This window comes from Silurus meridionalis, chromosome 9 (assembly GCF_014805685.1).
Source record: "Silurus meridionalis isolate SWU-2019-XX chromosome 9, ASM1480568v1, whole genome shotgun sequence".
Lineage (NCBI taxonomy): Eukaryota > Metazoa > Chordata > Actinopteri > Siluriformes > Siluridae > Silurus > Silurus meridionalis.
Window position 1 is genome coordinate 21,489,890 of NC_060892.1, and position 25,519 is coordinate 21,515,408.

General features: G+C 41.6%; 1 protein-coding gene across 1 annotated transcript; it reads left to right on the forward strand.

Annotated features, from left to right (window-relative positions):
• Positions 1–674: 674 nt before the first annotated feature.
• LOC124391695 lies at positions 675–5,790 on the forward strand. Its single transcript, XM_046858443.1, has 3 exons — positions 675–774; positions 2,019–2,172; positions 5,365–5,790. Exons 1-3 carry the CDS (start codon positions 675–677, stop codon positions 5,744–5,746), a joined length of 636 nt encoding a protein of 211 aa, XP_046714399.1. The 3' UTR covers positions 5,747–5,790.
• Positions 5,791–25,519: the final 19,729 nt, after the last annotated feature.

Sequence of the window (25,519 nt, forward strand, 5' to 3'; positions counted from 1 at the left end):
ACTTAAATGGAGAGTTATCCAGGCTAATGCTAGTAAATTATGGTGTGCCGCAAGGTTTAGTTCTAGGACCCCTGCTCTTCACAATATACATGCTTCCGTTAGGAAATATTAATAGAATTATTATTAGCTTTCATTGTTATGCTGATTATACCCAGCTATATATCTCAACAAAACCAGGCGATACAGCTCAATTAGCTCACATAACTGAGTGTGTTAAAGAAATAAGAGATTGGATGACTTATAACTTTCTACTACTAAATTCTGATAAGATGGAGATTTTGTTTATCGGCCCAAAAACCAGTATACAGAAGCTCCAGCATCTCAACCTGCATTTAGACGAATGTTCTGTAACCACTATTTCAACGGTAAAAGACCTGGGAGTTATTTTAGACAGCAACTTGTCTTTTAAAAATCATATCAATCAAGTTACAAAAACAGCCTTCTTTTACCTAAGAAAAATATTTTTAAGTTAAGAAAAATATGTAATTGTGGCCACACGATGGCAGTCAAGCTTTACAATGTCCACAGACCTCTACCTTTATTAGGTATTCACCTAATTAATTCCCCTAATTTCTACTGCTGCATCATCAAAAGCATCCTGACCAACTGCATCACTGTATGGTACGGAGGCTCCACTGTGTGTGAACATAAAGACCTGCGAAGGGTGATCAAAAATGCCCAACGCATTAATGGCACCCAACTACCCAGCCAACATGTCCACGTGGGCCCCACATGGGTTTTATCTGGGTTATATGGGCATCACGTGGGCATGGGGTCAGAGTTGGCACTTTGATGGGCTGAATGTGGGCCCCAGCTTAGTCAGGGTTTTGGGACACATTTGGGCTATAAAAGAAATCTATCATTCAATTATTTAATTTATGATAAATTCAATTTATATGTTTTTTGCGTGTTTTATAAGATCAATAGATTAACAAGAATTGTATATATTAACAATAACATAACAATAAAAAAATTAAATAAATAATTGCTTGTGCAGCTCACAGCGCCTCCCATTGGCTCCTTTGTCTCCTGCCTTCTCATTCTGAAGAAATGGGTGTCACTCACTACCACTGGAGTGCCTGACCTGACCTGGATAACCTGACATCTCTGTGACGGTAAGAAATTAGGTTTTGTTTTAAATTAATCACATTTTACTGTTGCTTTTATTTAATGTATACTTCTGAAAGATTTGTGTTAATTAAAGATATATAACGAAGGAAAGTGTGGCAATTGAACTGGTTTACCTCAGAGATAAACACCTATAGAAAACTGAACATTCTTAACGATTGGTAGATAACTAGGAAATTGTCTACTAAAATATTGAAATACGAATTTTTAACTATTTTCAACCGTGTTTTCTCCATATAGTGTCCTCATGATAACAGGAGGGTGAAACAGTAAAAGCACTGTGGAGTACTCTTTCTCTTTACTACCTTTTATAACGTGTATGTATATACAATACACAGAGGGAATCTCTGAGGAAATTGTGACAATACTTAACATTATTTTAATGTGATTTAGGTGAAATAGGTAGAGGTGATAAAAAAAGTTCATATTTATATCATTTCGAAACATTAATAAAAATATGATACCTTATGATTACCTTATGATTAGCTCTCGGCTCTGAGGCTTCACTTAAACTAATGTTACAGTGGTCAGTTCAAATTCACGGTTCAAAGTGTACCAGGTGTACCAGTACGAATTTAATAATCGGTCTGTGTTCAAGGGCCCACTAATTATTGTAAACATTAATCACAACAAAGCCTGAAATTCACCATATTGATGCATTTAACTTTTTGCATGGTATTGTATAATTTTAACATAATTTACTCAGAGCAGTTAACAGTTTGGGCAAATGGTGGATTAGAAGGTGCTTACAACCTTGTGATTTTTTTGTCTTTTTTTTTAGTTCTGATAGTTTAATGCTCATGTAACTTGCATGCTTTATACATACAAAAAATTGGTTGTGCCCTGGTGAATGCGGTAGCATGCTCTAGTTTATATAATTTTTTTTACAGGTAGCCTGAAGCAGAACCCTTTGCTGAAAACTGTCAGTAAAAAAGAGCTGGAGACTGCGCTTGGTAAATGGTTCACAAATGCAAGAGACAGAGAAGGCAACTGTGCTTTGAGAGCTCAGCGGGACCATGATCAGAGGGCAGTACAGCCGGAAGTGTAAGTCATATAAAGGCCCAGCAGAGGATGTACTTTCTAAGGCAATTAAGGAAGTACAGTCTGCCACAGGAGCTGTTGATACAGTTCTACACTGCAGTCATTGAATCTGTCCTGTGCTCATCAATCACCATCTGGTTTGGAGCAGCAACAAAACAGGACAGAAACAGACTGCAGAAAACTGTTAAAACAGCTGAAAGAATCATTGGTGCCCCCCTGCCCACTCTCCAGGACTTGTACCATACAAGAACCAGAAACCGGGCAGGAAAAATCATTAATGACCCTTCACACCCTGGACACAACATCTTTCAGCTCCTCCCTTCTGGCAGGCGCTACAGAACTTTGTTCACTAAAACAGACACAGGAACAGTTTCTTTCCCCAAGCAATCACCCTCACTAAGAACTGACCATAATTATATTCCCTGCTCATATCTATGAGTACTGCACAGAACTGTCACTCATCACATTATCTGTATATGTTGCACACACTATTGCTTCTGCTTCTATATACTGTACAAAGTTTTATAGTAAACTATCTCATCATACCTGGCACACAATACTGTCATTTGCACGACCATGCACTCCCACACTTTATGTACATTACTGGTCTGTATCCCTATTTATTACCCACACTGTCTATACTGTCTCATATTGTCTGTATTGTCTTGTATAGTCTGTTTTTGTCTTGTTGTGTCTGTTTTGTCATGTATAGGTTTTTATTTATGTCTGTACTTTTGAGAGTAACAAACAGCTGGAACCAAATTCCTTGTGTGTGTCAACACACTTGGCCAATAAACCTGATTCTGATTCTGATATAACCTATAGCTAGGGCTGCACAATTAATAATATTTTATCCCATTTACTGTTTTTGCCTCTGTTTAATTAAGGGAATACTCCACCCTGAAATGAAAAAATATCTTATAAATTACTTATCATCAAGGCATCCTATACGGTGGCTGAGAGAGCTCAATGTGCTGCAACTTAAGAAAACACATGCAAATAGAAAAAAAACACCAGCAAATAAAACGCAACCAAGTGCAGAAACACGCTGCAAATCCTCACAACACAACCGAGTACAAATACATGCTGCAAATCCTCACAACACAACCAAATAGCACAGATCACAAAATAAAAGTTTCAAGGGGACCACAACAAGTGACAAACCCGTCTGGGACTGTGATAAAATAAACAAACAACTCACCTTTCAGGTCATTGACAACACCACTGACGAATAGACATTGAACAAGCAGTCCCGGGTTCGTCACTTTTTGGGGTCCCCATAAAACATTTATTTTGTGGTCTGTGCTATTTGCAGTGCAAATTAATTGGTTGTGTTGTGAGGATTTGCAGGACGTTTCTGTATTTAGTTGCGTTGTGAGGATTTGCACCACGTGTTGTTTAACTGATGAAGAGTTTTCTTAATTTGCTGGTGTTTTTTCTATTTGCATATGTTTTCTTCAGTTGCAGTGCATTGAACTTTCTGGGCCACTGTCATCCTAGGTGTGCCTTACATCTTTTAGCTGATCAGAATCATTGTTCTAATCACTGGCTTTTGGCAATGGCCAAATATTCGTTTAAGAGTCAAGTTCAGAGGCAAGGTTGATATTTTAATTGTTACATTCATAAGTTTTGGATTCCACGACTGGTCCCCCAGCATAAGTTATTACTGTGCAAGGCAGAGGTGGGAACAATTCACTGATGAGATTCTAGGATATGTCTTAATTATATTGATGCATGTTTTTTTAGATGCTGCTGTGAATGGTAGTATTTTAAAATGTACTAAATTGCCTTTTCTGTCTTCTCTTTCTTTACTGTTTTGTAGGTGTGCAGCTGAGGAATCTGCATAGACCCACCAGTGAACTATTTTACTCAGTAATTCTGTTATTCCTGTTTCTTGTTTAATTGAATTAATTTGAATTAAATGTGATTTACACATTTTGAGTTGAAGTCATTTATTTTTTACATGTATTTTTCACTGGGTACTCAACCATGTAATTTTAAACATAGAGCAGCACATAAAATCAACTAATATTAGTTCTTTTTTTGGTCAGGCCTAGTTTTACATTGTAACTGAGGTTTGAAATGGTTTGACAGTGGATTTTCCATGGTAGCACATTAAGTTCACCCACAGAAATCAATGATGAAATTAATAAATGGTACCCAAATCTCACCCACTGTGGTCCCACAACAACCCCATAAAGGGGCCATTTGTGGGCTGACCCATGATTAGGTCATGTGGGCCCCATAAGGGTCCTTTATGTAACCCACTTTGGCCCTATTTGTAACACCTATTTGGGACCCAAATGGGCCCATATAAAGAACACCTATACGGGTCCCACTTAGAGCCCACCATGGACCCAGCAGTGGCCCCTCTGGGCTAACACACATGGGGCCCATGTGGAGCCGATGGACAAATTTCTCTGGGCCCCATTTGGCCCATGCAGAGCACAAGCGACAGCCCATCAAAAACCCGCATAAAAATGTTGGCTGGGTAGCCACCATTGAGCACCTTCACCACAGCAGATGTCTGCGCAGAGCTTTTTTTGAGGTGCCATTAAAATATTTGTGCAGTAAAAGTGAAAGTGTATCTGAAGCATCATCTGTCTCTGAAACTTCTTCCTAATACATTTTAATTGTAGTACACATATATACACCCCATTGGTGCAATAATTTACTCAGTGTTCTACAGCCCATGTAGTGCTCACTCTTTATTTCTTATTCAGATGCTTGATGCAAATATTAACATAATCTCCTCACCTATGTGAGAGAATTTTAGAAAACTGACTACTACTTAATGCAACAAGAACTACATTGAAATTCGATTTCTACTTCTGCTGGGAAAAAAATTGCAACTGAGTCAAAACAGTTCTGATTATAATCCTCAATTCAAATATTTGTGTGTTAAACTGAATTGAGTGTACCATGTTGTGGGCAAAAACCAAAGTAAATCCATTTCACTACATGACTATTACTATTTATATATTACTATGCTTGTGTGGACAAAAAGCCTGAGGAAGTACAAGACTCTAGCATGTTAATGGCTGTGGCATTTCGCTTTGAAGACATTCTTTTGTGAGATCGTTGGTTTTAGGTCCACCTCCTCACCTGTTCTCAAGTAGGTCCTGTGGAGAGAGAATAAATAGGCGGGCCTTGTAGGGAGCTTCTTTATTGAGCAGCTTGACTTTGTGAGAGTAGCACCATATCTGGAAGAGGAAAGGGTGGAAAGGGACTCTGCAAAGGAGGCGCTAAGCGCCACTGTAAGATTCTGCACAATAACATCCAGAGGATCTACGAACAGGCTATTCGCTATCTGGTTCACCGTCTTGGTGTTAAGCATATTCCCAGGCTGATCGAAGAGGGGACAGTGGTGGAACTGAAGGTGTTCTTGGAAAACATAATATGCGAAGCAGTCACCTACATTGAGCATGCAAAGAGAAAGACTGTCACCGCTATGGATGTGGTGTATGCCCTGAAGGGCCAGAGACCCACTCTTTACGGCTTCCCTGAAACGTTTGCAAGTCATTCTTTAAAAAGCAAAAAAAAAAAAAAAAAAAAACAACGTCCCAAGAAAAAGTAAACGTTTGTTTATGTCTTCTTTCACTAAACGGCTCTTTTAAAAGCCACCCATATTTTCCCCTAAAGAGCAACATTTTGGATTCTCTCATAATGAAAGTGAAAGTGAATACAAGATAGCATTTTATGATATTTAAAAATACAAGCTTTGTAGAATTTCAAAACAGGGACTAAAACAGATAGGGATGCTTATGATTGTGATATATATCGTTGTACACATTTGATATAAATCTGATATCTGTTTTTCCATAAGCATGCTCACTTTCTACTCAGTTAAACACAGACATTTTTGGGGAGTGGAAGGCTGAGGCTGAATTTCACCAGCGCATTATTATACAAACACAAATATCTTAACACGGCAGAAAGCGAACAGTATATTTATAACACACAAAATATCTCAGAAAATGTGCATGATGTGGCATGGTTAATAAGTGTAGGCAGACTAACAGTACATTGTGTTGTGAAATGGAGCTGTTTTGTAACAACTAAAGAATGTTCTATAAACAATTGTACTGAGAAAACACGATGCATGTTTCTTATCAATCAGGGCCATATTGACACTGATATTGTTTTTAAACATGGTGTGTGTGAATTAAAGAGGCAAAGGGCTATAAATAGAAGAACTAGAATGAAATATTTGTGGCATTTGTTAGACATGTGAATAGAGAAAGTATATGTATGTATATGTTGGTCAGGATGCTCTCAGTGATGCAGCAATAAAAAAGCCAATTTGCAATAAATAGCAGTATGTTAAATGAGGGTATGGGTCCATATGTACAGGGGTGAGAGTGATTAATGGACAGAAGGAGCCATAGGTAATAAGATATGGTATATATTGTATTACACATTCTAAATGTGCAAGATTGTGTAGACGACAAGACGTTATTGAATATGTTATCTTGACATGATATATGTACATATATGAATCCATTTAAGAAGCACATGAATATGAATACATAATATGAATACAGGATAAATATGGGTGAACCATATAGAAGTACATTGCTAACTTAAGTTATGGATGGTGCAGAAATGCATAGTGGATAAAACAGTGCAATAAGACAAAAAGTGCCAATGCAGTATTGTATTTGTTGACATTATATGATGCAGTAACAGCCATAGGAATAAAGATCATTTTCAGCCTGTTAGTGCAGGCTTTGAGGCACCTGTAGCATCTGCCCAATGGGAGTCCATGGTTGGGGTAAGAGGTGCCCCTTGCCCCTACAGACAGTGTTTCTTGCAAATGTCCTCCAAGATGGGGAGCTGAGTGCCAGTGACTCATTGGGAGATTTTCACCACCCTCTGAACGGCTTTAGGATCTGAAGCAGTGCAGTTGCTGTACCACACAGAAATTGTACAGCTGTAAAAGTTCTCCAGTATCCTGTAGCACAGACGGGACTTTTCAAGTGTCCTCAGCAAATACAGGCATTGTTGGGCCTTTCTGATAAGGAGAGAACAGTTCAGTGACCAGGTGAGATCCTTGAAGATGAGGACTTGAGGACTTGAGGGCTTGAGCGTAGCGGGTAAAGTGATCAGTTATTACAAGCATGTTGGAAATGTCCTTAGAGTCAGGTTCTAGGGACAAGAGGTTAATGCACACTAGGTCTAATGGACCATTGCTGGTAATATGGTTCAACGGGGCAGACTTTGAGGGGAGGGTCTTCCTAGTAATGCAATGACCATGATTCTTGATGTATTGCTCTATGTCTGTGGTCATACGTGGCCAATAGAAGCGATCTCTTAGTAGCTCGGTGGTCCGCTCCACTCCAAGATGACCTGCTTTATCATGTAAAGACTGTATGACTACCAGGTGGTACTTTTCGGGCAGAACAAGCTGTAGTTTTTCTTTCCCACACTGGCGTTTACTGACTCTGTACAGTAGGTTGTTCTTAATGACCAGTTTTGGACACTGACGCTGTAGAAGTGCAAGGTTTGGGTCTAACCCTTTTACAGAGGTAGGTGCTCTGCCACATTCAATGTCTTGTTTTACTACAATTATGATAGGATCTTGTTCTTGTGCCTTCTTTAGGTCTGAATTGGTCAACTGCTCCATCTGTCCCATTTCCAGCTGAGCAGAATAGGAGTATGCAAGTGGGATGCTATCTGGTGGAACACCTAGCTGGTTTACAAGCCTGGTGGCCGAAGTCCTTCGGGATGTTCTTGATTTAAGACGGCACCCAGACCATTTAGACTAGCATCGACAAGGAGGACATAAGGCAGGGTTGGATCAGAAAAGGCAAGTACTGGTGCATGCGTTAGACAATGTTTGATTTTCTAAAATGCATCTTTGCAGTCCCATCGCTCACCGAACATTTCTTTCTCATTGTAGTATTTCTTTCCTTCCAGCTTGTCTCGTCCTTTTGCAGGTGGATAGCCTTTCGTGATCTCAGTTAATGGTCTTACAATGGCAGAGTAACCCTTAATGGACTGACAATAGAACCCGCAGAACCCCAGAAATGATCGCAAGAATTTCAAGTTGGTAGGTGTCTTCCAGTGAGCTACAGCTGCTACTTGCTCTGGGTCCGGGGCTATACCTGCTGCTGAGACAATATGCCCCACATACTTCACCTGTGGCTGGCAAAACTGGCAATTGTCTACTTTCAGACCAAATTCCTCTAGTCGGTCAAGAACTTTCATCAGTCGCTCCTCATGCTCCTTGAGTGTGCGTCCAAATACAATGAGGTCATCAAGGTAGACAATCACTTGCAGGAGGTGCATATCACTGACCACTCTCTCCATAAGCCTCTGAAAAGTGGCTGGTGCCCCAGTGATGCCTTGTGGCATGCATTCGAACTGGTAGAACCCCAGCGGGCAGATGAAGGCAGTCTTTGTCTTCTTCAGACATGGCTATCTGATAGTAGCCGCTACGTAGATCCAAGACTGAGAACCACTTGCTACCAGACAAACAGTCCAAAGCATCATCGATCCTTGGTGTGGTGTATTGGTCAGGGATAGTGCGGCTGTTCAAGGTTCAATAATCAATGCACATTCTTATGGCTCCACTCTTTTTTTGAGCTATCACAATGGGAGAGGCATAAGGGCTTCTAGACTCTTTGATAATGCCAGTGGCTAGGAGATCTTTAAGATGGCGTCATACATCATCAATATCGGGAATCACTTAGTCTGATCTGGTAATTAACATCTTTTGCTAGACCTAAATCCCGTTCTTCAAGGGAGAATACGTTACTTCATTCAGCCAACTTCAACCGTAATCTTTCTTCCCATGCTGCAGGTATTGTCGACCCACCAAAGTTAAACAACTCTGGATCGATCGGCTTTGAGTTTTGGACTCCAGGCGTCATGGTAACTGTGTCAGTAGGGAATACATGTGCAATTATAGTGCCAGCAGCAATGGACAGATCTTTGCTTGTTTCATTGTGGACCAAGACTCTAAAATTATTCACATCCACAGCAGAGGAGTGCAATACCACCGGGGGAATTAACAGTCCAGCAGGAATTGAATCAGCTGATGGAGATTAAATTATAAAGATATCATCTTTTAGTGGCTTTTTTGTACGTAGCATAAAGCTCACACGGGACAATAAAGTTTCCTGGGCCCACCCATTTCACTTTCCCTTCTGGCTGATCAGGATCAGATGTTTTAAAGCTCTGTGGTGTATGACAGACTGGAGGGGTCTGAATTCGTAGAGTGTGGGCAGTATTTGTCACACTTGTGGGCTTGGTAAGCGCTGTTAGTCTCTGGAACAAACTGGCATTTGTGCCTATTAATACTGGAAACTGTGGAGGCCCTTTGGGGTCTGGGCAGACTAAAGCAAGGATGGATACAGACTCTTCTACACCAGTGAGAGACACAGGAAAGGAAACATCTACAACAATGTAGCCTTTATAGGGATAACTAGACAAGCCAATTACCCAAATGGACAACCCAGTAAAAGGATGAAAGGGCACATCTGGTAAGTTTTGGGAATACCATGAGTCAAACACAAGAGTGACCTGAGAACCACTGTCCAAAAGAGCTTTACATGAATGTCCACCAATCTTCACTTTAACCGTCGAAGTGGGTCCCACCAAACCCTTTGGTAGACCATTTGGCTCATAGATGGCGGCGCGGCAGCTGTGTTCATGCGTACGACCACCAGACACTGCTACAGTACAGGCATCATGCAACCAATAATCTGCATGATGATGTTATCAACAACCTTCACAACCTCGGCTTGCTGCGACCTCGGCCACAAGACCAGGCCCCCAGCCCTCGGTGTTACCTGATGCTGGTGGCCGGGAGAGGAGACGTCGAAAGCGCTGTTTGAGGAAGCGGAAGCGCGGCAATCGGGCGGGTGTCCGTGCTAGGCTAAATGCTAACCCTAGCCGGCCGGCTCTCCCGTCCATTCTTCTTTCCAACGTCTGCTCCCTGGATAATAAACTGGACTACATCCGACTCCAGCGAACCACACGGCAAAAGTTTAGAGACTGTTGCGTCTTTGTTTTCACGGAGACGTGGCTCAGCGACAGAGTTCTGGAAGCCGCCATCCAGCTACACGGGCTAACCGTGTTTCGAGCCGACAGAAACGCAGCTTTGTGCGGTAAGACACAAGACTCTGTGCTTGTTTCATGCTATTGCTCATCGCTAGTGGAGTTTGTGACTGTTAGATGCAGACCTTTTTATTTACCACGGGAACGGCCTTAAAAACAGCAAGGGCCAAACTGTCTCATGCCATCAGAGAGGCGAAGCGCGCACACGCAAAGAAAATCCACAACCACTTCCAAGGACAGTGGAGACACTCGGCGCATGTGGCAGGGCATCCAGGCGATCACGAATTACAAGACCACATCACCTGCTTGTGACTGTGACGCCTCCCTCCCAGATGCGCTGAACGAATTCTACGCCCGGTTTGAGGTACAGAACAACGTGAAGGCGAGGAAGACCATCCCTCCTCCCACTAAACAGGTGCTCTGTCTAACCACAGCTGAAGTGAGGAAAACTCTATGCAGAGTTAACCCACGGATGTCTGCTGGACCTGACAACATTCCTGGCAGAGTGCTCAGGGAATGTGCAAAACAACTAGCAGATGTCTTCACTGACATCTTCAACATCTCCGGGCAGCAACGTTGTTCCCACGTGCCTCAAGACAACGACCATTGTTCCTGTGCCGAAGAAATCGACTGTCTCCTGCCTCAATGACTATCGTCCCGTCGCACTCACTCCCATCGTGACGAAGTGCTTCGAGAGGCTCGTCATGAGGCACATCAAGACACAGCTTCCACCCTCCCTCGACCCTATGCAGTTTGCGTATCGTCCAAACCGTTCCACGGAAGATGCAATCTCCACAACCCTCTATCTGGCCCTCACCCACCTGGATAACAAGGACTCATATGTACAAATGCTGTTCATTGATTTCAGCTCAGCATTCAACACAATCATTCCTCAGCACCTGATCGAGAAGTTGAACCTTCTGGGCCTGAACACCTCCCTCTGTAACTGGATCCTGGACTTCCTGACTGGGAGACCTCAGTCAGTCCGGATCGGGAACAGCATGTCCAGCACCACCACACTGAGCACTGAAGCCCCTCAGGGCTGTGTGCTCAGTCCACTGCTGTTCACTCTGCTGACTCACGACTGTGCACCAACGCACAGCTTGAGTCATATCATCAAGTTTGCCGATGACACGACCTTGGTGGGTCTAATCAGCAAGAACGACGAATCAGCATATAGAGAGGAGGTGCAATGGTTAACTGCCTGGTGTGGAGCAAACAACCTGTCTCTGAATGTGGACAAAACGAAAGAGATGGTTGTGGACTTCAGGAGAGCACAAAGCGACCAATCTCCACTGATCATTGATGGATCCTCTGTGGAGATCGTCAAGAGCACCAAATTCCTTGGTGTTCATCTGGCAGACAACCTCACCTGGTCACTTAACACCAGCTCCATCACCAAGAAAGCCCAGCAGCATCTCTACTTCCTGAGAAGGCTGAGGAAAGCCTACCTCCCTCCCCCCATCCTGACCATGTTCTACAGAGGGACCATTGAGAGCATCGGAGTCTCTCTCCCCTCTATCATGGACATTTACACCACACGCTGCATCCGCAAAGCACAGCATTGTGGACGATCACACACACCCGTCACACACACTTTTCACACTCCTACCATCAGGAAAACGGTTCCGAAGCATTCGGGCCGTCACAACAAGACTGTGCAACAGTTTATTTCCACAAGCCATCAGGCTTCTCAACACTCAGAACTGAAACAGGATTTGCACAAACTCACTCACCCACACACACTCACTCAAATGTGTTACCGAACTGTACAACCTGGACTAAACACAATCATCACTCATCTCGATCCACTCCACCACCATTTATCTATTTATTATTATTTATACTTGCACCTTGTATTACAGTAGAATGTTTACATGCTGTTTTTGCACCTTTGTATTACAGTAGAATGTTTACATGCTGTCTTTGCACCTCCTTGCTGCTGTTTTTTTACACTATATTGTTCTGTTCTGTTCTGTTTGTACTCTCTCCTGGGTATAGTTTTTACATTTCTCCTTACACAGTACTGTATAATCAAGTATACAGCAGGTTTACTAGTCGGCGCTATACTTGTTTTTTTGTCTTTTGTCTTGTCCTGTGTTGTCTGTCTGCACTGTCTGTCTGTACTGTTTTTTGTTTGCACTGTTTGCACCAGGTTGCACTCGATGCACTTTATGTTTGTGTTGTTGTAGCTTTATGCTGTTGTTGTTTAGTGTAGCACCACGGTTCCGGAGGGTTTTTACTGTGTACTGTGTACCACTGTGTATAGTAAAAATGACAATAAAAGCCTCTTGACTTGATTGACTTGACTTGAGGTGTGTATGTGGCTATTTTTTGAAAAGCAGGTACGATCTCCAGAACGGTTATTGTAGTTTGGATCATTTCTCATTTCTTTAGACTTCCTTAAAGAGCAAACTAGCTTATTGATCCCTCGAGTGGAGTTCTCAGGAGCTTGACATTTCGTAGCAATGTGTCTGTCCTCTCCGCACCTATAGCAAATGTAATCATCCTTGTTCCGGACAGGTTTTTGTCTAAAAGGATCTGGGGAAGGCAGTGGCAAGGACTGGGTATGACTCATTGGATGACTGTGGCCAACACTTGTTTTTTCAAAGCTTGAACTTCTGAATCATTCTTTGTCTCGTGCTTGTCTGTGGTATTTGTATATCTTATCTTTTTCTTGGGTGCTACCATCATGGTAGAGCAGTCAAATTCTGTTATCATTATTCTGGCCTGCTCAATCCAATGTTCCATGGTTTCCTCTTCTGCAGGAGTGGGAACAGTGCCCGAAAAGGTACGTAAACGAAGGTAAGCATTGCTGTCACTCTGTGATTTCCCTGCTTTCTCTAGGATCTCACCCACAGCATGAATAATTGACTCAGGGGAACTGGTATTGGAACCAAGAGAAGGAAACAGAGCTTGTAAGTCAGTCAAAGACTTTCCCTCATCCATGAGAAACTTTGACAGCTTATTGGTGAATTCTACAGGGGCGGCAGGTGGTAAGTCACTTTCAGTGGAAACAACGGTCTCCTAGGCCTCCTCACCATCACCAAGCAGCAGTTTGGTAGGACAGTGTGTGGCGTCTATGACTTCTCTACACTCACATAACACTAACCGTAGTTGAGGTGGGTTCATGCCTGGTATCTCGAACACACACTCTTCCAAAGGCTTTTACACCTTGTGCCACTTCAGTAGTTGCTGGTACTCCAGTCAGCAGCAGCACATGACTTGGGTCAATCCCTACCTCACTACACAAGCGGGTAAGTTCATTTTGCAAGAGAGGGTTAATTCTGAAAGCCATGCTTCAAGAGTTTACAAATAAGTGCAGGAAAGGGTTAATTTTCTTTTCCAAAATCAACTTAATATTAAACAAAGTTTTATGTCTTCTTTTAGGATACCAGAGGAAAGAAGAGATTCCCCGTACGGGCCACCACTTTATGTAGCGCCCCCTGCCCTACTTAGTTGTGTCAAGTCTAAGCTCTTTAGGGTGGGGCGATGGGTTCAATAACTTGGGGTTTCTCGACCATAGAACTTAAAATACTCTGATACCTTAACTCTAAAATACACAATAAAGAAACATTTGTACATTTGTATGTACAGTTTTGTATTTATTTTTTTTTTTGCTATATAAAATATATTGAGGTATGAATTATAGAATATATATATATTTATATATTTAAGTAATTAAGTTGACATATGTATAATAATATATAGGCATGAATAACAATAGTCAAGAATAGTTAAGAATTATAACAGAATGAATTAGTGTCCAATCCACTTACTGAATGAACAATGTAAACAGTTCAAATACTTCACTTTGTAATACACTTAAATACCCAGCAAGAAATATGCACTGAAAGGAAAGTACTTAAACACTCTTACTGTTAACTATTTTAGTAACGGTGCAACTGTAAACTCTACACCACCACTTGTATAACACAAAGTGTAAACTTCAACGTGAAATATTAGTGGGCCCACTCACACAAGCAAACACTCACTCACACAACCCCCCAATGCAGGCCTGTGTCGTTGCTTGAGTCCGTTGTGGCCTTTGAAACGTTTAAACATTAAACTGACCTCTTCACACAAATGAGCCAAAACAAACCTAATAACAGGTACCTGTGCTCCGGTGATCACTCACAGTCTCAGCAGAGACATCACACTTGATCCTCTGTGAATAGTGCTACGCTTCCCGCGATCCAAGGCAAACCGAACAGTTTGATGAATGCAAGTTTTCTCCACCGAGTGCTTTTCACTCACCCGATCACAACCTGAACTTAAACTGATCTCTCGTAGTGTCCAATTTAAAGTAGCGCAACACCACGGTAATACGCTGAATGCAGTGTATCGGTCCCGTAACGTTACGTAGAGGCACTCCGTATCAACACAACGGGTAGTTTGTACTCGAAGGGAAAAAGTCTCACCAACAGACGAAACAATAGTCCGTTAACACATCTCCTGGGTTAACATTAATGCACAAACAAACGAAAACACTTTTACAAAGAAAACAAACCAATATAACACGCATTTAGCGTTTTTTTTACTTTTTTTCCTTCAGCACGAGTGTTTCTGCTTCCGAACTCTCTCGAACACGACTCCTCTCTCTTTATAGGGGCAGTGGTAGTCCAGTGGTTAAGGCTCTGGGTTACTGATCACAAGGTCAGCGGTTCGAACCCCAGCACAGCCAAGCTACCACTGTTGAGCCCTTGAGCAAGGCACTTAACCCTATCAGCTCCAGGGGCGCCGTACCATGGCTGACCCTGCGCTCTGACCCCAGCTTCCAGATGAGTTGGGATATGCGAAAAAACTAGAAATTTCCCCACTGTGGGACGAATAAAGGTTAAATTATTAAATTATTATTATTATTATTTCCCTTATTTAATTGACTCATTAACCTCCAACACATTACACTCTCATATACATGGGTGGGTATAAAATAATTAACATCCAATCACAGAAAAGATAATAAAACTAGGTAGTAACCAGCACATGTCTTCCAGGTGCATTTTAAACCAAACTTTAGTGAATACAAGGGGTTTCCTAGCTCTTTTGCCGCCATTGACAAGTTAAAGGGATACACACTCATTTTCCAGATCACATAAAAAATGTTAATCTCTTTAAACGCAACACAGTTTAATGAATAGTGCACTTAAACCTTATTATAAAACAAACCTTTTCAGCCACAAATATCTGAATAGGGCAGTTATTTAAAATAAGCTTTTAAATAAGTATGACTTTAGCTTTTATATGCAAATATGTTTAGTAAAAGAAACCTAACAGGTAAGAGGGTTACAGTAGCACAACATAATTTAAACAAGATCCATATTTGCACAGCATATTTTGAATTAGAGCCAAATCAGCACAACAGTGTTTCCTATTAGGGGCCTAGCAGCACAACCTAATTTAAATTAGAGCCCTAGTAGCACAACACCATTTGAATTAGAGTCATAGTAGCACTACATAATTTGATTTTGGGCCATAGCAGGATAACATAATTAGCATTAGAGCTATAGTAGCAGAACAGTTTTTCACATTAGGGCCATAGCACCACTACATAATTTGAATTGCAGTCATAGCAGCACTGCATTATTTGACTTAGGGCCATAGTTGGTCAAAATCTTTTGAATTAGAGCCATAGCAGCACAGCATATTAAGTATTAAAGCTACAGTAACACAACGTGTTTCACATCAGGGCCATAGCTGCACAGCATAATTTGAATTTGGGCCATAGTAGCAGAAGAGTGTTTCACATTAGGGCCATAGCAGCACAGCATAATTTAAATTAGACATATAGTTGGCGAACATAATTTGAATTCGAGTCAAAGTAGCACAACATCATTTGAATTGGAGTCATAGCAGCTCAACATAATTAGCATTAGAGCTATAGAAAAACAACATAATTCGAATTTGGGCTGTAGCAGCACATATATTAAGCATTCGAGCTATAGTTGCACAACATAATTCGATTTTGGGCCATAGTAGCAGAACAGTGTTTCACATTGGGCCATAGCAGCACAGCACAATTAGCATTAGAGCTATAGTAGCACCACATAATTCAAACTTGGGTCAGAACAGCACAACATTATTAGCATTAGAGCTGTAGTAGCAGAACAGTGTTTCACATCAGGGCCATAGCAGCACAACATTATTTAAATTAGAGCTATAGTAGAACAACATAATTCAAATTTGGGCCATGGCAGCAGAACATAATTTAAATTAGAGCGATGGCAGCACAACATAATTAGCATTAGAGCTATAGTAGCACAAAGTGTTTCACATTAGGGCCATAACAGCACAACATAATTTTAATTTGGCTTAGTGCAGCACAACAGTATTTCACGTTAGTGTGGCGTGTGTGGAAAATGCGAGAAAAATCAATCAAGTGTCTTGTGCTGAAAGGCACTCTTCTACAGACCAAAGGGACCAGCATGTCTGGCTTTTTCAAGCTGAACAAGAAGCAGACCGAATCCAGGAAGCCCGCAAAGAAGACCGCAACTAAGGCGAAGAAGCCCAAGAAGGTGGCGGCCAAGAAACCTGCTGCCGCTGCCAAGAAGTCCCCAAAGAAGGCAAAGAAGCCTGCACCGACCGCCAAAAAGGCCACTAAAAGCCACTAAGAAAGCAAAAAAGCCAGCGACTCCTCAAAAGGCAGCCAAGAAGGCAATGACTGTGAAGCCCGAAGCGGCGAAAAAAAGTCTTTTTTTCACTAAACGACGTTCACGGGAGAAGGTGAAGCACCCAACAGGACACAGGTGGGACTGCATCTCCTACAAACGGAGTGGACCAATTCGGTATCTGGTATGGTGTGTGAAAGTACAAGGTGAAAGTCAAGAAACAACAAGGAGGAGAGCTGATGCATCCCCAACACCATCTCCATGGGTCCATACAACGGCTCAATTAACTATCCTGTACAAATTCAAAGGTGTTTTATTTGCAATTCAACAGAGCACCAGGTCAAGGACTGTGACAAACAGAAATGCTGGAAATGTGGAAGCTTCAGACACAAAGGCAAAGAGTGTACAGACGACGGGACCTGTAACCTGTGCGGTGGAACCGAGCACTCGTACTTCGGCTGCCCAAACTCGTACAGCAATCGAACAAAAGGACAGGCAATATTAACACAACAGTTGTCACTAATCCAAAAAGGCAAAAAAGGATATCACTGCCATCTTCAGACAAAAAAAATAAAAAGAAAAGAAAGAGATGACTCCATTCTTTATTTTATTATGTCACCAAATATTGTCTCAATTAATGTATACAATCAATGAACAGAGAAAGTTAAATGACCTCTCTTTTGGGAAAAAAGTGTGACATAATTAGTGCACAAGAATTAAGGCTAACTAGTCAGCCAGATATTGATAGTGTAAAAAATAAATGGATAAATGACTGTACAATTATATCTATAGTCAAAGATCGAGCTGATGGAGTGGATATATTCTTTAGGGAGAAAACATAAGTTATCTTACATCGGAAAATAATAACTGGTAGACTTCTCCTGGTAGACTGCTGGTATAAGAACCAAAAGTTAAGAATAATCAATGTCTACACTCCTCCAGATAGAGCCGGGAAAATAAAAATCTTTTATAAACTATATGAAATTGTAAATGTTGGGTACAATGTTATAATATGTGGTGACTTTAACACAATCACAAGTGAAAAGGATAAAATTCTATCACACAAAACAATTTAAGTAGATAAAGGATTTAAGGGAATGTCCTAAAAACAGTAACTGACACATGCGAAATTAAAGATACTTTTAGGGAAAAATTCCCTGATGATTATGGCTTCACCAGGTTTGACTCAAAAACAAAAACGAGAATAGATATACATTTTAAATAGAATAAAAGTCATACAACATAGAACCGAATACCTTTTAGAGTCTGATCATTTGGCAGTGTGTTTAAGAACACTTTTAGATCTTGAAGTCCAGAGCAGGGTTTGGAAACTCAATACAACATGCCTCAAAATAGTGAGGTGGTAAATAAACTAAGGGAAGAGATTAGATGAATTAAAGAATTAGGGATTTTAACAAAAACGAACTCAGAAATGTGGAATAATTTTGTTTAAACCAAAGGAACTATGAGGCCTTAATGCAGTTGAGCTCGGCAATACATTATTAATAGCTTTCTGTAAAAATGTAACACAGGCAATAAACAGGGACGCAGATTGGATAGGGGAAAATAAATCTTGGTTAAAAAAGCGGGGAAAAGGAAGACAAAGTATACCATTCTTTAAATTAACATATGGGGATCGAATATTTAAATATGAACATTTAAATATTGACTGGATAAATTCATCCAGCAAAAACATTTATAAAAAAATTACTGAACATGAACATGGGGGTTATACAAACACAAATATCTAAACTCAGCAGAAAGTGAACAGTGTATTCAGAACGTTAATACACAAAATATTTTCAGAAAATGTGCGTGACGTGGCTTGGTTAATAAGTGTAGGCAGACTAGCAGTACGTTGTGTTGTGAAATGGAGCTGTTTTGTAACAACTAAAGAATGTCCTATAAACAATTGTACTGAGGATGAAACTGAACAACTCCTGATACACTGTCCACGCTCAAAGGAGATATGGCAAAAAGTCATGAAGATTGGATTGAATATTTATACAAACAAACAAAGGAATTCTTTTGGATGGTGATATGTATTGTGAATTATAAAATATGGAAAACACGATGCATGATTATTATCATTTAGTGCCATATTCCTGCTGAGACCGTTTTTAAACATGTTGTATGTGAATTAAAGAGACAAAGGACTATAGATAGAAGAACTATAAGGAAACAGCCTTGGCACTTGTTAAACATGTGAATAAAGTATAGGTACATATAAATATGTATGTACTCATGTGTATGTTTATAGGTATGTGTATATACATATGTATGTAGGCGTATATGTGTTTGTATATACCGTGGGGAAAATAAGTATTTGACACATCAGCATTTTTATCAGTAAGGGGATTTCTAAGTGGGCTATTGACACAAAATTTCCACCAGATGTAGCCATCAAGCCAAATATTGAATTCATACAAAGAAATCACAACATTTAAGTATACAAGTTGAGTCATAATAAATAAAGTGAAATGACATAGGGAATAAGTATTGAACACATGAAGATAACAAGGTGCAAAATGGCATATAGCCACCATAAACCGGCCACGATCAGGTGCTCCACGTAAGATGCCTGTTCGAGGAGTCCAAAGAATAATCAGGAGAGTTCACCAAGAGCCAAGAACCACTCGGGCAGAACTTCAGCAAGACCTTGCATCAGCAGGTACTGTTGTTTCAAAGAAAACTAAAGCAATGCACTGAACCGCCATGGCATCCATGCACGCTCACCACGCAAGACTCCATTGCTGAACAAAAACATGTTGAGGCTTGGTTAAAGTTTGCGAAAGAGCATTTGGAGAAGCCTGTGGATTATTCGGAGACTATAGTATGGTCAGATGAAAGCAACATTGAACTTTTTGGCATTCATTCTACACACCATGTTTGGAGCAGAAATGCCACTGCCCACCACCCCAAGAACACGATACCATCAGTTAAGTTTTGGGGGTAGAAGCAGCATAGTTTGGGGCTGCTTTTCAGCAAGGGGTACTGGCAGACTTCATATTATTGAAGGCAGGATGAATGGAGAAATGTACCGGGACATTCTGGTTAAAAATCTGCTGCCATCTACCAGAAAGCTGAAAATGAAAAGAGGGTGGACATCTACCAGAAAGCTGAAAATGAAAAGAGGGTGGACATTTCAGCAAGACAATGATCCCAAACACAAGGCAAATGAAACAATGAAGTGGTTTCAAAGAAAGAAAATCAAGTTGCTTAAATGGCCCATTTCGCAAAACCGGTGGATAAACTGGCATTTAAGCAGATTTCTTCCCTTGCTGAAACTATTTTCTCTTCTTTGGATAAAAAGTCTTTAACACGCACAAAATAAAGACTTTTTCCTCCCATGCCTCTGCAAACGCTCACTCTGCACTGGGCTCACTTAAAGTTCAAGGAAGAAGGTGAAGCCACCAACAGGAAACAGGTGGGAGTGCATCTCCTACAAACGGAGTGGATCCAAGCGTGGATATTCATTCATAAGCTTGCCCAATAAACGTGAACATAAATGTTGCTTCTTTCGGGGACAAACTCTGGAACTTTTCATCAATATTTTCAACACATGATCTGTGAGTGGAAAAACTGGGAACTGGTTACATCAGCTGCACATGATTATTAAGCACTTGGTTGTGAAATTCTGGACAGCAAGAGTAGCAGATAAAGACGTGGAGGTTTACCTCAGTGGATTCTGTGAAATAATCCAACCAATGCAAAAATCCAGTAGACCAATTTGGCATCTGGTATGGAGTGCAAAAGAACAAGGTTAAAGTTAAAACACAACAAGGAGGAAAGCTGATGCGAATCTCCAACACCTTCTCCATGGGACCATACAACAGATCAATTAACTATCCTGGACAAATTTAAAGGTGCTTCATTTGCAACGCAACAGAACATCAGGTCAAGGACTGCAACAAACAGAAATGCCGGAAATGTGGCAGTTTCGGCCAAAAAGGCAAAGAGTGTACAGACGACGGCACCTGCAACCTGTGTGGTGGAACCGGGCACTCGTACTTCAGCTGCCCAAACTCGTACAGCAATCGAACAAAAGCACTGCTTAAGGAGGGACTACGACAAGATACAGTGGGATACAACATGGAACAACAGGAAAGAGACTTAAATAACGTTCAGCAAGCCCAAGACAACATACAAGATGGACAGACATAAGGAACAGCAGAGGCATGGAGTAGAGAGGACAGTCATTCCAGCAATAGTGACACAGACAAAGTTTAACAAGCAATTCATCTTCCAGCAGCTATGAATATGAATATATTCCGCTACCAGAACCTTCAAAATCAGACAGACAGAAAGATATAGAAAAGGACAATGTAAATGGGACAATCCCATGCAAAAAAACAACTAATGAAGACACCTTAACAGACCTTCCAACAACTACAACAGAGACTTCGAGCTTCCATTCTGCTAATATGGGTATGAAGTTTTGACTGTGAACACAGACAATAGTAATACAACAGTTGTCACAAATTCACAACGGCTACAAAGGACATCACCACCATCTTCAGACAATTAAAAAAATTAAAGTAAGAGATCTTTCAATTATGTCACTAAATATTGTCTCAATTAATGTAAGAGGTACAATACAATCTATGAAAAACAAAGAAAGTAAAATAAACCTCTTTGAGAAAAAAGTGTGACCAATTGTGCACAAAAAAGAAATGGAAATGAATAAAAGAAATTGATAAACGACAGTACAATTATATCTAATATGCGAAGACCATGCTGATAGAGTGGGTATATGTAGCCTGGGGTAAAAACAAGTGGATTTAAAAAAGGAAAAGTAAAGAAACCTACACAACAAAAGGCTATTTTATTTGACTTTATTTTTGTTTTACTACATTTCAATATTGCATTGCAGTTATATTTTATATGTGTAAAGTTGGGTTGTTTAATGGAAATTGTGAATGTGAAACTTTTGATTTACTTACCTGAGTGAAGAGACATCATTGGTGTAATAGTACTGGGGAGGGGCCAGGAGAGGAGAGGAAAAAAGAATGGGAAAAAATGGTCGCAGAGAACTAAATGTCTGGGGAACGAGTTCATTAATTAAGCGATACTATTCTTGTATGTCATCAGCAAGAGGACTGTTACAGAATTGTAAGGACTGTGGGGGTTTGAGGTAGGCAATAGCTCATTTAGACTTCACAGTCTGGTCATTTCATCCGTCTGAAAAAGATGGAGCTGGAGAGAAATCCAGGGCTATCGGAGATGTTAAAGTTTCCGGTGTGGAAAACGCGAGCATGCGAATCTCGGTGACCATTGAAACGGATCAAACGTTAACGGATTAATAAGGAAAACGTCTCTAGGTTATGTATGTAACCCTAGTTCCCTGAGGGAACAAGACACTGCGTCAAAAAGCTTTGGGAACGTGCCCGAGTGTTTAGGCTCTGAAATAATGTGTGTAATCAGTCAAATATTGGATGCTGGCCATCACCAATAAGGTGATGTCACGACCAAGAGTATAAAACGCGTATGAGTGAGAGCAGTGGCAGCTTCTGTAAGGGAAAAGAAAACGCTGCAGGTATGCTGGAGGTGTGGCATAGAGACGCAGTGTCCCTCAGGGAAATAGGGTTACATATGTAACTTAGAGACGTTCCCGTTCAGGAACTCAAGCTGCATCAAAATGCTTTTGGAACGAGTGTCCAATCACGCCAGACTGACCAGTCTGTCAACACAGCTAGAGAAGGACTGAGGGGCCAGAAGTGGCACTGCAGTCTATATTATAGAACTGCACAAAGATCAGCGGGGTAGACCAACCCACAGCGCTACATATTTCTTAAAGGGGAACTCCAGAGGACCAAGATTTTGAGGTAGCCACACTCCGGGTGGAGTGAGCTCTGACCCCGAAGGGAGTGGGGAGACCAGAGGACTCATAAGATGATGTGATGGCATCAACAATCCACCTGCTCAGAGTCTGCTTATTAGCAGGGAAGCCTCTATTGGAAGGGCTGTAGCAGACGAGCAGCTGATCGGCCCTTCTCCAAGGACCTGTCCTGTGGACGTAGGTGTCCCATGCGTGCACCGGACAGAGCTGGTTCAGTTTCTCCTGGTCTGGGGCCTGGAACGGAGGAGGATAGAATGCCTGTAATCTTACAGGTCATGGGACAACTGAGAGCACCTTGGGGATGTAACCCGTATGAGGGTGCAGAAAGGCACTGCCCTTACCTGGGGTAAACTTCAGGAAGGAGGGGGGCCACACAAAGGGCCTGCAGGTCCCCTACTCTCTTAATAGAGCAGATAGCCAACAAGAACATGGTCTCGATTGAAAGGTGCCTCCAAGATGCCTCGGATAGAGGCTCAAAGGGGTGCTCAGACAGAGCCTGCAAAACGACGGCCAGGTCCCACCAAGGCGCTCTAGGTTGTACCAGAGGCCTCAGCCTCAGGGTGCGTTACAAAAATGCGTTACAATCGGGTCTCTGCCCAGAAATTGCCCAGCCACAAGGGCATGATAAGCCAAAATGGCGGATGCGTAGACTTTTACAGTGGACGGAGCCAACCCCTTGGCGAATTCTCCCTGGAGGAAATCCAGAACTGAACCAACAGGGCAGTGAACTGGGTCCAGCTGATGGTGCTTATACCATGAGCAGAAAAGATGCCACCTGGGAGCTCTGGAGTAGAGAATGCTTTCTACCATCTCGGTGGAGAGACCAGAACCTCGGAGCTGTGCCCTTTCAGGGGCCACAGCCACAGCCTCCACAGTTTCGGACGGGCACCCCCGAGCTGGGAAAATGAGATCCCTCCTCAGAGGAATCTCCCATGGAGGGTGCTCGAGGAGAGCTACCAGGTCCGTGAACCATGGTTTGCTTGCCCACCTTGGAGCTACCAGGATTAGATGGACTCCAGAACTCCTGGAAGCAGAGCACAGGGGGGAAGGCGTACACAGATGCAGCCTTGGCCATGCCTGAGCCATGGCGTCCAGCCCCTAGCGGTTGGAGGAGTAAGGGAGAACCAGAGGGGACAATGCACCGTTTCTTAAGACGCAACATGATCCACCTGGGCTTTTTCAGAATTTCTCCCAAACCTGCTCCACCACATCGGGGTTGAGCCGCCATTCCCTGGGTCTCAATCCCTGCCCTAACAGGGTGTCTGCTGTCTCGTTCAACCGGCCCAGGATGTAAACTGCTCTCAAAGAGAGGAGTTTCTCCTGGGCCTAAAGGAGGATCTGGTGCGCCAGCCTGCACAAGGGGCACGAACGCAGTACTCTGGTCTGATTTGAAGCACAATCTGCTTGAGGGTCCCAGCATCTTGAACCCTGAGTCTCATGAGAGAGCAGTTCAGCTGACGTAGATCTAAGATAGGACACAACCCTCCGTCCTTTTTGGGAACAATGAAGTACCGGCTGTAGAACCCGGACTCTCATTCTAATAGAGGGACTACGTCGATGGCCTCCTTCCTCAGGAAAGTGTTTACTTCCTGTTCCATGACCAGAGCCTGCTGGCTTCTCACCAGGGTGGGAAAAACCCTGTGAAAACAGGGCGGAGAAGACCCGAACTTAATCAAGGAGCCTCGCTCTACAGTGTGCAGGACCCACTGAGACACATCTGGAATAGCTTTCCAAGCTTCCAGAAAGTGCCTCTGGGGTATCAGTCTCGAGACTGACCTCCGGTGTGCCTAGAGCCGGGGCAGCACCCTGAGACGGTTCTAGGGGTGGCAAGATCACATTAAGTAACAGTAAGTAGAGAAGGGAATGTTCTCAAAACAGTTATTAACACATGTGAAAAGAGATACATTTAGGGAGAAATTCCCTGATAATTACAGCTTCGCTAGGTTCGACTCAAAAACGAAAACAATAATAGATAGAATATAAGTCTCAAATAAAATAAAAAAGTTATACATTATAGAACTGAATACCTTTTGGATTCTGGTCATTTAGCAGTGTGTGTAAATATACTTTTAGATCTTGAAGTCCAGAGCAGGTTTTGGAAACTAAATACGACGTGCCTCAAAAACAGTGAGGTGGTAAATTAAGGAAAGTGATTAGAAGAATTTAAGGAAAGGGATTAGAAGAATTAAAAAAACTAAAACATTTTACAAAAACAAACTTAGAAATGTAGGAGGTATTTAAAAGACAAATAAACTACCTTAAGAAAAAGATTGCAAAACAATTCATCAACAAAACAATGAGAAATATAGGCAATTTATAGCTAAATATGTAGAATTAAAATCAAAGAAAATAAAAAAAAAACGTTGAGGATAAGAGGACATAAAATATAATCTGAGCAAAATCAAATTGATAAAGTCTTTAAAAAAGCTCAGCTGCATGCTGGTGTTGATACAAAATTTACTGGTAATCCACAAAGCATTATAAGGTGCCTGAAGAAATTTAGAGACAGTCAGTCAATTAAAGGCATAAAGGATAGCGACAGGAACCTTATCGAAAATAAAAAGGATTAGAGATTTAATACAGAGGAAATGTCTAAATACTGCATCAAAAATATACATTGAAAAAGGTAAAATAAATGTAATGTTCAGATTGATTCTGATCAACTATCCTTAGTGGATCCAGTTGATACACAAGAAGTTATCAATGCTATTCTACAATTAAATGATGGAAAAAGTCCTGGACCTGATGGGATACCTGCAGAACTCTTAAGAGCCACCTCATTGTCTCAGTAAAACAAGCAGGTCTATACCGTGGTTGTTCAAACAAATAGTAATATAGG

Bases quoted from the DNA above. Each gene is read 5' to 3' on its own strand.
- LOC124391695 (XM_046858443.1), top strand. From the start codon at position 675: ATGCCCAACGCATTAATGGCACCCAACTACCCAGCCAACATGTCCACG. The intron at 775-2,018 runs GTCAGAGTTGGC...TTTTTTTTACAG, and splicing joins GGGCATCACGTGGGCATGGG to GTAGCCTGAAGCAGAACCCT. The intron at 2,173-5,364 runs GTAAGTCATATA...TTGTGAGAGTAG, and splicing joins AGGGCAGTACAGCCGGAAGT to CACCATATCTGGAAGAGGAA.